The sequence below is a fragment of the Bombus bifarius genome, unplaced genomic scaffold (assembly GCF_011952205.1).
Source record: "Bombus bifarius isolate JDL3187 unplaced genomic scaffold, Bbif_JDL3187 scf7180000008163, whole genome shotgun sequence".
Taxonomy (NCBI): Eukaryota; Metazoa; Arthropoda; class Insecta; order Hymenoptera; family Apidae; genus Bombus; species Bombus bifarius.
Genome location: NW_022884485.1, coordinates 2,080,417 through 2,093,770, shown reverse-complemented (window position 1 = coordinate 2,093,770; position 13,354 = coordinate 2,080,417). Strand labels below are relative to the sequence as shown.

The 13,354-nt window shown below is 41.2% G+C and overlaps 2 protein-coding genes across 4 annotated transcripts in view; one reads left to right on the top strand and one right to left on the bottom strand.

Annotated features, from left to right (window-relative positions):
* The window catches only part of LOC117208843 (cadherin-99C), a 76,619-nt gene that overhangs the window by 10,590 nt on the left and 52,675 nt on the right, over positions 1-13,354 (top strand). The gene's annotated exons all lie outside the window — the stretch shown is intronic.
* LOC117208846 (uncharacterized protein C15orf61 homolog) lies at positions 5,894-10,045 on the bottom strand. 3 transcript variants are annotated; one of them, XM_033450260.1, is made up of 5 exons: positions 9,756-10,045; positions 8,279-8,484; positions 7,528-7,771; positions 7,134-7,296; positions 5,894-6,256 (listed from the first exon to the last, which is right to left on the bottom strand). In XM_033450260.1, exons 2-4 carry the CDS (start codon positions 8,378-8,380, stop codon positions 7,169-7,171), a joined length of 474 nt encoding a protein of 157 aa, XP_033306151.1. In that variant the 5' UTR covers positions 8,381-8,484; positions 9,756-10,045; the 3' UTR covers positions 5,894-6,256; positions 7,134-7,168. The 3 variants fall into 3 exon arrangements, with proteins under 3 accessions (XP_033306151.1, XP_033306150.1, XP_033306152.1); XM_033450259.1 differs by lacking the exon at positions 5,894-6,256 and having other exon boundaries at positions 7,081-7,296; XM_033450261.1 differs by lacking the exons at positions 5,894-6,256; positions 9,756-10,045 and adding an exon at positions 8,641-9,229 and having other exon boundaries at positions 7,081-7,296.

Below are 13,354 nucleotides of genomic sequence, written 5' to 3'. Positions count from 1 at the left end.
AGTGAATTCTGCCTATAATTGTGCGTCCGTGACTGCGTTCGTATGGGTCATTATTGGTTGCCGATCGCCTCCTCACCCTAGCCGGATAAAATGCCAAACCTATATGTTTATAAAGTATAAGTAAAAGATAAGAATTAGGTTAGCTGGAATGGCCGTTTTTGCGAATATCTCGCAAACTAATGGCGATATGGATAGCGACATGGACAGCGATATGACGAGATATCGATAATCGTCGGTTTGTTATAATATCGATTACGCTAACAATCAATTCCATTGGCGCGTGAGGATATCTACACTTGTGCCGGACTACGAATATTTATGCTATCCGACTTGAAATAAACATATAGTACGCACATTTTACGCGTCATTTTATTTTTCTCTTAGAAAAAGTTCTCGTTCGTTATACGATCCGTTAAATTAGAAGTTTAAATTACACAGTACCGTACTATCAGTCGTTACACTTTTAACGAATATGCACCGATTTCTCATTATAGCTAATTGATTTCGTCTTACGCAAAACTGACGCAACTAGCCTAGCTTGCTCTTTACTCGAGCCGAGCAATTAAAACCTCTCGTTAAACCTGATTGTGCAAATGACAGTTAGCCATCGTTAATTTCGTTTTCCTTTCGATCCACTCGTTACTCGTTTCGCGAGCATACGGCCTGACCCCATTATCTTTTCAACGGATGAAACGGCTCTTTCTACGAAAGGATCGTTTGCCCGTGGCATCGAGATCGGCGACGATCGAAATAAGCGGTACGTAAAGTTTCAATGATTTCGTCTGGTCCGATCTTTGTACATTTTCTTAATTAACGAGTTAATTAGCGAGTGTCACTATTTTCGTAACGTGGCCAGAACCGTGGAGAACTGCCGATATACGATACAGTTGGATGCCTGGAAGCTTACTTGTAATTAACTTTCGATTGTTCGAAGGTGTATATAATATCGCCGGGTTATCGTAACGTCAACAAATATTTACAACCGACTCGGGAAACCTGAACCGCTTTGCATACGACACCAACTGCCAAAACAAAGGAATATGAATTCGTCACGTAGGCATAAGACGAGCAAACATCTAGAAGGGCTGGGTCTTGATCGAGGCTTCAGTCTTTCGGTAACGGTCTAATCGTAAACTTGTACTCTTATTATAGAATAAAGGTATCTCGAACTCTGGTTCGAGAACCCAACATTTTTTTTATTATTATTTTCCTCTCATTTTTACGCGACATTATCGACGACAGTTGAACGTTAAAAGGTAAATCGGTGGTGGTTTTTAAATTGTCGATGTATAGCATATACGTATGTAGTGCGCAGGGTTATCTTTTAACAATGGCTGTTGGCAACGAGCTTGAGCGGATATCCTGGGCAGCAGCGAGGAAAATATCTTTCTTACGGATGGATGCATTCATCAACCGAATTACCTTGAGAATGCAATTAGCTTTCGGGCACCACCGAACCATCTTTCACTGTATGTAGATACGTTCGTACGGATCGATGTAGCGACGATGTTGTCACGTAATTTTTGGGGTTAGTTGATGAAAATAAAAAGTAGCTGAGCCGTAACACAACTATTAATTTTGTTTTAATTAAACTTTATTACGAATTCAGCAATCACAATGTAACACACACTGAATTAACATAAATCACAATTCACTCCAACCACGTTATGTAAGACTTAGTTACAACGATACGTTAAGTACGCGACTGTTATAAGGGTAGAGACCGGTATAGATACGTTGACTATTCTAAGGATACAGAATAAGCGAGTCTTTCTGGCGATACCATGTGTGAGGAAGGCTAGGGGGGTGGGTGTGTCTAAGGGACTATCGGATTTGTCGATGACAATTTTGGTTAAGGAAGGGAGGGCAGTAGACACCGTCTCCGATTGGATAATAAGACGGTTGGTGAACTAGGAAGGGTTTCAGCCGCCCTCGCGAGAAAGTTGCTAACGGAACATACCAGATGCGAAGAAAACCAACTTTCTAAGCTAACACGTGGTAGACAATAAACGTAAAGGGAAATCTAAAACAGGAAATACTCGCTTGGTCCGAAGGACCTTAACTATGAAAATGCCAAGACCCAAGTGGTGGGTACTTAAGACTATCGAGGGTGCGCACCAAGAATGTGCAGACATCTGGGTGCCATCCTGTCCGCGGTGTGTGGCCTGGTCTCTGATGTGAATTGACGTTACAATGTCAATATCGCGAGGTGAATGTGAATTCCTTTGCAGCGACTCGTGATAAATGTCAAGTAGAGCTGCCGCGTCGTTTCTGCCGCGGTTTTACAGATTTCTCTAAGTAATTGTTATTAGCTCGTATATCGAGTGCATATTATACGGTAGTAGCCATTTTTTTTTGGTTATCGCGCTATTCTCACAGGACATTAACGTAATGTTCAAAGTACGTAATCGGTATTGCAAGCGTTCGAACATTTTCTGCGCCGCTCTTCCGAATCGCATTCCTTTTTCGTTCGTTCAGTGTCGCTTGTTAAGCTGATCTTTCCCTTATGTTAACCGATTTGCCAGTTTGGACACGTCAGCGCTATTATCATCGCATCAGTTTCGCATCGATGCGAAATTGGCTTGCATTATCGTTTAACTCGTTCCATTTAACAAAATCGAGCAATTTGCACCAGATGTTGACACGATGATTGTTGTGATTTTCGATCTAGATCCTTCGGATTCTGTTCGGGTTATCGGCGTAACTGCGACGGCGTGGCGTAATAATGGAGTACGTGATTTCTCCACTAGACTCTTTCCTTTCGTCCCACGGTTCTTTCCTTTAATTGTATCGGAAACTTGCTGCTGGAGCAACTCTTCTCTGCTCTTTCCGATGTAAAATTAAATCTTATCCGTGCTATCAACGACATACCGATCCGAACCAAGTACAGATTCTTGATCTCATTGTTTCCGATAGAACGTGCATGTTGATCTTATAGGTCTTATTATCATAATGTTACATCCCCGTTAAGGTAATTAAGCTGTTGTTGTTACGATACATTGTTAGAACGCAAATGCGAATGAATCGTGATGCGAACGTTGTGCTGTTCATCGTGTCGTGCTACACATTTATGCGATTCGATAAAACTTAAAGATTGATTGCGAAATGATTAGACGAGCTAGTAAAAACGGTGTACTAACGACAATTTCCAAGGAAGGTAGTGCTCGTTAATGGGAGAAAATATTCGCACGAATGAAAATTATAAGTCCGCTAACGAGTTGGCGATTTGTTAATTACGACGATCGGATAAAACGCTCGACACGTTTGGATTTTACGATTTACTTTTACGCTGGAACATGGCAGTACGTTATGATTAGTTGTAGCAAAGTTTCAGAAAATTTGGCGTTCAAAGTAGATGATAAATAACAATTACTATCGATGTTACGTATTTGTTATTTGATCTTTTATTTCATTTTATTTTAAGCGAATAATTTAGGATATCGATGTACGAATTTCGAATTGAAATATTACGAGACGATCGTTGTTTCATACCTAATTTCCAGGAGTTGCGTGTAAATCCATCCGATATCCAAAGTTACAGGAACTATAAGGTACGAAAGACGTTACGTCGTGTAACAGGATTGTCCAAAGATCGATCGTATTCGCGAAACTATGTACACCAAGCATCGTATCTCAATCGATAACGTGTCTATGATAATGTGCTGCGGAATTGAAACTGCGTCCTGCGGAATTTAAGCGAACCGGATAGAATACAGCCGCGTTGCGTTTAATTGTACGCCTTTGGTACGTGTGCTTCGCGTGTTCGTCATTAATATACGACGATTAATCTGTTGAATTAATCTGTGCGATGCATCACGCTGAAGGATGTTATTAAAGCTAGGTTGCGTTAATTAGAAGTAACATGGAATTGGCGGGGAACTAGAACGCGATGTGTATAAAGGGTAAGATAGATAAATAAATGTACATATAGATGGGGAGAGAGAGAGAGAGAGAGAGAGATTTTCGATCATCCGGTGAAATTTAACCGATGCGTTTCGTAAAAACGAAACCAGCAGCAGATTATCTGTGCGTATTCACGATCTGCGTTTCAATTACCTCGATACGGAGACCCGCTTGCAATCAAGTTACGAAGTCACCCGGTGCATCTCATCCACGTGACTTATATAACGCATGCTCTCCTCGAAAACTCGTCTCGGTGTAAAAACTCGGGCGTTACGAGTTAATTGCGACTCCTTTCGGCAATAGCATTCGGTTGTGAGAATATTTCGACGTTCACACGGATACGCCTTGAACGCGTTGCGTCATTGGGTGGGAACGATGATGCGAGACAACGAGGACAATGCGAAGTAACTGCGAGAACCGAGAGACTGTTTTACGAGGGCGATTATTTTCGTGACAGTGATCTGTTTCGACCGCGTTCGTTTTAACAGAGGAAGGAACGTCAGTTGCGACTGTCTTTCGATGCTTTGACTCGGTTCAGTTTCGGTGGGTGTCGCGCACCGATTATACGAAATAGCCATTTGCACGTGGACTCGTTCACGTACCGCAAGAAGGATGCCTGTTGCAGTTCTCGCGCACGGACAATGCCATTCCATTATTTCTGCGTTCGAGAGCCACGCGAATATGTACCATTGTAACCATGATGGAGTAAACGCGGGATGAATGGTAGCGAGATTGTACGATAGGCGCACGAGGTTGTCCGATGATACCGTTGTTTACGCGCGGGGGACAATAAGCAGGTTAGAATAGACGATGACTTATTCCGCGGTCAGGAGACAAGATGCGAATCGCGTAGCTCGTCTTTTTGACGTATGTAAATGTTTCTTTTGCCGTCAGCTTTTCTCTCCTCTTGGCGGACGTTAGCTTCATTGGTATATACGAATATTTATCGATTTACTGGCATTGAAAGACGCTAAAGCATTTTAATATCGTAATGAGTTCGAAGGCTAGATGGATAGCATCTCTAATTCGAAATGTTTTGACCAATCGAATACGCAAATAGCGATCGCGGGTCTTGTGTGAATTAATTGTGCGTGACGCGACTTTACGACTTCGTGGCAAACTCTTTCAACGATCGGATCCTCCGTCCACGTCTACGACTTTACGTCTACGTTAAACAGCGTGGAGCGTTAACACGTGCTCGGAATGTAGACGAGTCTCGCGTGGATACAAGGTGTACGATCGGTCCGTGTGATTCCCGCACAACTGCAATCGGAGTTCCGTTCTTCTGTACGGAAGACACGCAGGTCCTTCGGCTTGGTCGATGCCGATCTTGTCGACTTGGACGGTATTACAAGAGGAGAATTAATGGCTTAAGAGTGTACGGTACCTGCAACCTCTAACTTTAAGTTACTCTTTTTCGACGTAATTAAGTCCATCAAACCTGTTAATCTCAATCACCGACTACAATTGCACACCTCTTTTCAATCGGAATAAATGTTTCAATTTACCATCGACTTGCTAAATCGTATTACACGCATCGATGATTCTTTGATAATTTTTTATACTCGAAGTAAAACAAAGTAAGTTTGAGTCTTACTCGTTAATTATCTAATTGTCTATATATTGGGTTAACAGAGACATCCACAGTAGGATATATGCATACGTATATGATTTATAGAAAAAAGTCTGCTTGAAAAAATCGATACTAACGATAGACGATAAATGATAGATGTACGATATACACGTTACTCGATATTAGTAATAACTTTCTGAAGGTAAGCGATTGAAAGGATTTATCGTAGTTTCGAAGAATTTATTCGAACAAGTTGATAGCGTTATTACTTTAGAGAGGAAAAATGAAACACGTATGAACGATACCTAGGTCTAGGAAAAAGTACAGCTTCCTTTTCGGCGCAGCAGTACCGTCATCGAAACGGGATGTGGTTAAGTTCAAGGAGCCAATATAAATATGTTAGATTTATCGGACATGTAATAAAAGTACGAGTTGTTGTATTTGAATATTTATGACAAGCTGTATTTTACGTCGAATGGTGGCAGGAAGTACGTCCAATCACCAACGCTTGTTGTCCTTTCGAAAGGTGATGTCTCTGCTCGCGGTCGAGTAAAGCGCTGTGACAACGACATAACGTATAACGCGTATCGAGCCTTCGATAGGACGATTCTAGATATCGCGATAGTCGCTAGGATGGCTTGGCATTAGGCAGCGATACCAGTAGGTCGAAGGTTGCTGATGTGGCGTACAAAAGCTGCGCAACAGGTACAGATCTTCCTCGGTGAAAGTTCTTTCGCCATGTTCCGACGCGTATCGTCATCTCCGTCGAGTGAAAGTCATCTGTTAATTAAATCTTTTATTTGTGCCTTATCGAGAAAACTCGGTGCCAGTTGTTAATCTTTTCGCTAAAGTTTCTACGCGATTCTAAAACTATGCGATTCTTCGTTATTAATCATCGACACTAAGATATCGAGTCTTATCTAGAAGTTGGATCTTTTGTACAAATATTTCTAATTTTTTCAAATTGTTTAACCAATTCTCGTTCAGCTGGCTCAAGAAATTCCTTCGACCGCGCGTCGTTAAACGATTGTTCGGCAGTCGTGAGTTAATTATTTATCAAATGAATTATTAATGCGATGAAACGGAACTTGCCGCGTCTCGGGCGCGTTGCGATTGTCTCTTATTGTATTGCTCCTTACGCGACGTCATAAAAGGAACATTAGTCATCGTAGGTCAGGAACGCGATCGCTGTATATCAAACGCAAGCCGAATCTAAATCACGAGTTTCGCGCTTTATTGTCTTCGAATCAGTCATCGTCGGGTCATTAGGTGCTTGCCAACAAACGTGCACGGTTCCTTTTTACGCAGTAGGAAATGCTATTATCTTCCCTAAAAGTCGAATCAACGGATAGATGTCTATCACCTCATTCAAATGCACCGATATAGTCGTACATTTGTACATGCAGCTACTTAATTTGGATTCATAATTTTAATAAATGCAATTGCACGACGGAACGGAATACGTTCCGTCATAAATATTCTAGCTAAACGTCGGTTGAGTAAAACGGCAGATTTTATAATCGAAGACCGTTTGGAACGTAACTTGTGTGTGTGTGCGTGTGCGCGCGCGCGCGCGTGTGTGTGTATGCATGCGTAGGAATACGTTAAATTCTATAGCCTTTTCATTTGACGTTTTATTTACATCATATAAAATTACCTTTAATTAATACAATGCGTACATCTACGTGTATATCAGTACATGGAACCTTTGTCCTCGGGCAGTAAGAAATATATCACTACGTTTCCTTGGGACGTATTCACGATTTCTCGGTGTCTGATCAATAAAATTGCTGCCAGTCCATACATTAATGTAGGTATACCTGATAGGATAAGAAATAAGATCTGAAATAGCTAATCGTCGTTAATTATAGTGGCGAGACGCCACGCCAGGCGTCGAATCTCCGCCGTGTACTTTCTTCGGTATCTTTGGATGGAAAAAATGTGAACGAAGGTAAAGGACGGATGGATCGTGGAAGAATGACGATGAGCGCGTATCGACGTGGCGAGGCACCCTTTTATTTTTGATAAATACGGTATGAGAAAATGTATACCAAGGTTCAGAAGCTTGATCGCCTTGAAAAATTTGTCCTCGGCGCTGAGGTCCTGTCGTGGCCTCTTGGTACAGTGATATTTGATGTATGGAAAGCAGCCGGTTCTAAGTACATGATAATTGCTGTTGCCTACTGGCCAATTGAAGTGGGACATCCCTCTTTGATCGTTCACAACGTCGGCATACTTGACAAAATACGAAGTCCATGGTGGCTCGTTCGTTTGCAGGAGATAACTTGTTAAGACCTGTTTGTACCGTAATGACAGCGAGTTACTTTGTATTCCCTCGTCTATCTGTTTTACCAATGCCCATTTCGTCGATCGTTTACAGCTATGGCATTATAGGATGGCATTATGGCTCCCGTTACATACCGGTAAGCCTCGATTATCAGCTCACGCGTCTCGTTCACGCGGATCGTCATTCGGTATGAAAACGTCGAATTGAACGACGATCTCGAAAGTTTAGTAACTATGTGAAACGAATAAATACTTGCATAGGTAGGAGGTGTCGCGTATCTTGCGCGTGAATCGATAGATTCTTAGGATCTGATCGATCGAAAGTCTCGCGAGAATTCTCATGGTAATCGACTGCAGTTCAATAGGAAGGGAAATTCTCGGAAACGGTAGTCGGTTTTGCGCGACCGTGCCGACACTGAATGTCGTACGTAAGTACGTACGTGCGTGATTGGTGCGGAGGATCGGGCAGCGATCGACGAAAAAGAAACTCGATGTAAAACTGAGTACGAAACTTGCCTCGGATGCCGAGGGTTTGGTCTTTTTGGAAGCAATCTTCAGCCAAGTACCGTACGGACAAACGACGAGTTTCCTTTGTGTGGACAAGACTTTTACAAGCATTCGACCACTGAAATTTTGTCCCAGGTTTCAATCGATCAAGTTCTCCTAAGAAATTTCATGTTTCTTCCTGTCTGCTCGAAGTCTCAATCTCAGCGTGAAACGACCTGCAATCGCACGATTTATTCGAGTTTGGTTTTCTTTGATGAACTTTGCGATCTTACGAGAAAGCGCGTCTATAGATAGATAGGCGCACCTGCGATCTAGAGAACTGTGCCATATACATACGTACTACCAACATATACATATACGTAGTACGTTACCTATGTATCGACTGTTTGCAATGGCTATATACAGGGTGACCCACGCAACTAGGACTAACCGAGGAACAGGCTCTATCTATAATCTATAATCCATAAAATGGCGAGACAAAAGTTTCAACAGTTTGCTTTCAAATAACATACTTTGCTCGTATCGTTTATCGTTATTCGTTCAAATATGTAAATATGAAAAATTTCCCTTTCCTTCGAGTCGTTGGTAATTGGCCGTTAGCCAATAGACAAAGCTTTCTCGTGCTGTTGTTGGCGTTCATCCTGTAGAATGCAGAATATAGAACACCGTACGGCGAATGTATCCTATCTCTGTACGTGTAAGGAAAGTAACCAGCGAGCCTGTTCGGTTCGCGAGTTTCTCGTGGCACGTTGTATTCTACCTTTCTAAAATAAATCCATGGCGAGTGCCATGCAAAATGTCAAGGTTAACGGGGATCAATTTGATCGGCTAGTGGAAAATCATTTCGAAGCAGATTTCGGTGCATTCGTCTGCATTCGCGAACCATGATCGTGTTAGCATAAATACTTGTACAGTAACCGATTGCTATTTTTTCTGTCAACCATTAGATATTCTTATAGCAGCGTTTTTTTAATACACTTTACTTTTGCTACGTTAATAGCACGATAATACCACGTTTAATTCGCGTATTTGATAAAGTAACTATAGGTTTCGAAACGATAAAGCATTCTAACGTTTATATTGTTACAACTGTTGTACACTTTCTCTACAAAAATTATCTTTAAATATCTCTTTCGATCGATTGTCGGGAAATATGTACGTAGTTATCTAAATCAGTTGTTTTAATATATATGTTATATGTTAATTATGTATTAATTTAATTTTTATACTATTTTATACTATAATTTTTATACAAGCGTGCTGTTCTTCAATGCATCCAAGTGAAACGTCTTTTTACGGAGGAAATACGCGTCATACTACGTAATGTAATTCGGCAATACGTGAGAATAGCGTTCTAACATTCTAAATTTACATGGAAGTTGCATTAAATTAACGGAAATTGATGGATGTTGGCAATTTTCTGCACCTGTTTGAAATATCGTGGCCACTACTCTGGCCGTTGCTGAGGTAAAGCGCTTTTACTCACGTTTCGTCGCATGCGCAAGAAACTCGCACTCTCGGGTTGCGAAGAAATGTACACGTCTCAACGTGTTACATCCGTACTTTGGGATTCACGATTCACGTTGCTTTTAACGTAGATCTCTTCGTTCAATGGTATTCCACGTATTCGCAATTCTATGTGTATAACGTGCATAGATGATACGCATATGTGTATATATACATACGTCGATCACGAAAGGAATTATACGCGAAGTGACTGGTTGTATTATTAGGTCAACTGGTTCTGGCGCTACCATCGGTGTACAGTGTACATATTGATCTTCCGTGGCGGTCTTTTCGAATCTTCTTAAGTTACGTAGATCTCATAATTATTAAACACCGCTGATAGGATTGATTCTTCTTTCGAGTGAGTGATCGACATCGTTAAATATTATATATATATAATTTATTTAGACGGCAGAGAGTTACAAGTGTTTTTATATTTCAGTTATATTTTATATTTAATATTTGCAGAATAACGATAGCGTTCATGACAACGACCATCTGTCTGTGTTATATTATTTATATTCAACAGCCTAAAAGGGATAACGATTACACGAAACGTTCTTGCATGAATAGAACACCTGTACGTATATACTTGAGTATTATGATCTATGTATGTTTCTAGCGAGATTGGAAAAGTATGTGCAACGAATCGTTATTATTATATATTGGTTACTTTGATATTAGGTATTTGAAAAGAGCAATCGCTTGGCAACTGTCGTTTCGTAAAATCGCTATCTCAGCGTAGTGAAAAAGCTTGAACTCGAAGTCGATTCGCGATGACGTCGACTGTTCACTGATCGTTTTCAATTTCTTTTTTGTCTCGACTAGGTTCCGTCTGTAACCTAGCGACGGTAACGGAGCAAGTAATCATCGTTACATCGGTATCTCGATAAAGACGATCAGAGTGTCGCGATGGTTGATCGTTCGATTCTTGGTCTAAGTGTCCAAGCTCGAATCGCTATAGAATTCGTTCGACCTACTACTATTGGCTTGGCAACTAAGCGATTGCGGATTTTGTTATTAGGTGGTATTGACAAAATCCGTAATCGCTTAATTACCCAATACTACCAACTACTACACCCAGCATCGTTTACACGTACGATATGTATAATATATCATGCCTCGTTTTATAAATTATCATGCATTTTTATTAACGGTGGCTCGTTTTGTATTTATTTATATACACAACTGCGATATCGATAGCAGAGTTAACCGGCTGATCGTCGCGCGTCACATTGTATTATGAAAAATGTAGGAAAAAAGATACGAGTCCGTTTGCTTTACATACGTAAAAGAAGCATCGTTATCATACTGGATTTCGTCTATGTGCTAATCAGATTCGCTGAACGAGAAATATTTATTTCACTGTGGCTACACCGGTTTACGATTATATTGCGGGCTAATCGACTAAATCAGCGCGAGGATCGTAATTATCTCCCTTGGATGAGATTCACTGATCGAAGAGTAAACGGAGGTGGAAGAATCTCATAGCGCGCCTATTTGTCCGCGAAAGGATTCGGAGGACTATTACCGAGAATAAAAACGATATGCGATATTTGTAGGAAACATTGGTTCATAATATTCGCATCGAAGTAACAAAATCAATCAATAAGAATTTATTTTCTTTTCGCATTACTTTGTCAAAATTTGGTTACATAAGATGCAAATGAATGGTCATTGTATTCGAGTTTCTCGTGCTTCCTACTAGCCGTAATTACATCCGAATATACATTTCTGCGAAAAATAGCTGTTGGTTGGAGAGTTTCGCAGAAGAGTTTCGTCGGCTTGTATTTCTGGGACATTCTATTTGCGTATATTTACGTTTATCTCGATGAACATATTCTTATGCGATATGCGATATGCGATATGCGAGCCTCTGTTGGGGAAAGACGCGTGTGCACTCGGAGCCACGCACGGCAAATATCAAGGTCATGATACGTTGCTTACTTCGATGGACGTCTACGAGTCCGCGATATACATAAACGATGTAACCGCCATGCGCCTCTTTGGTTGAGCTTGCCCCTTCGTTATACGCAGCACACATTCGTATATGGATCTAGGTGTATTCGTTCGGAATTGAAAATCCCAGCCGCCAGAACACGTGCTTAACGGGACGACTGAAGGGACGTCCTCGTCTCAACGTCTGACGTCGCGTCGAGCCGTGTCGCGCCGCGTCCGGTTCCGCCTTTCCTTTAAATACACAGAATACAGCGGCGAAACGGTATTTTTCGTTGTAAATTGCACCGGACTGGCTGGTCGTTTCTTGGCACATTCGGTCAACCGTGTTTGCAGAAGATCTGACAGTTTTTACGTATATCGGCGGACCTGACGAACTTGGTGACGCAGATAGATTGTACAGCGAGTACGATGGCGTTACTCGCGATGAGAACGACATGTAATCGCATAAATTTCAATTGTTGAACGTTTGAAAGTTTCGCTGGTTTGTTAACACTTTGCTATCACGTCGTCGAGTTTCTAAGAAATTTGCTCCAACTATGAGCGCAAGTTTCTAGCGAGTTCATTAGTTAGGGAAAGTTATACCGTATATGAATAATTGGAAATTTAAATCCTGAAAATGCGTAGCTCTCATTTTTATCTATTTTGTAGCAAAAGTCTGGCGTTAGTTGAAACTTAACGTTAATACAGTTTCAATACAATTCGATTTACGTGTGAGTTAAAAGCAATATATAATACTTATATTTGATTCAATTGTGGATGACTTATTGAGATTCAAACTGATCACGTATAATTTATTCGACGATGTTATTTCTAGTTAACGTTTAGAGTCAGGATGGCGATATTCGCCTATCTTCCTCAAACTTTCAGCAAGATTAACGACACCTAGTTCCTCTCCTCGCTTATTATTCTCGGGCCATGAATTATCATGTCTGTTGCGTTCATTTAGCGGGTTCTAAAGTTTATATACTAGAATGTTGCTGTTTGGTGTTCGTTTTTCAGTGGGTCTACACACATGCCCCGAAGGCCCAAACATGTATTACCATAATTTAAAGTCTAAAGTCTCGTAGAGAAAAACGGAGAAGGAGAAGGAGAAAGAGAAGGAGAAGAGTGGTACTTTTGCGAAGGAACTCGTTCAAGGGTTGTGAAATTCTCGTGTCGCGGTGCAAAATTTTATGCGAGAAAGTATGCTGGCGCTCTGTCGGTTTAACGTGGCCGCGAGAGGTGCAGAAACGAGAAAGCCTTTGACTGAAAATGTTGCGTTTACATAATGAAATTTGTTGGCGAGAATTTAACGACGGCTCCCCTGGCCGGATGCTAAGAATCTTTTTGTTGGTCATTGCGGTATCGCGAACAACATGCGGTTCGTGGTTAGACGCGGATGCAACCAAAGAATCGCAAACGGATTTGCTTTCGCATCCTAAGAGCCGGCTGTTCTGTCTTACCTTGCTATTCCTTCTATACGCTTTCATCTTTGCTCTTTTCCTTTCTTATCCTCGCGCGAACGAGGTTCGACCAATGGCAAAATGCATTTTTTTAATTTATATCCTTTTAAATTATATCCTTTTCGAAACGCGATCAGTCCGATTCTCTTACAAGTTTACCAAGTCTACCGGCCCGTTC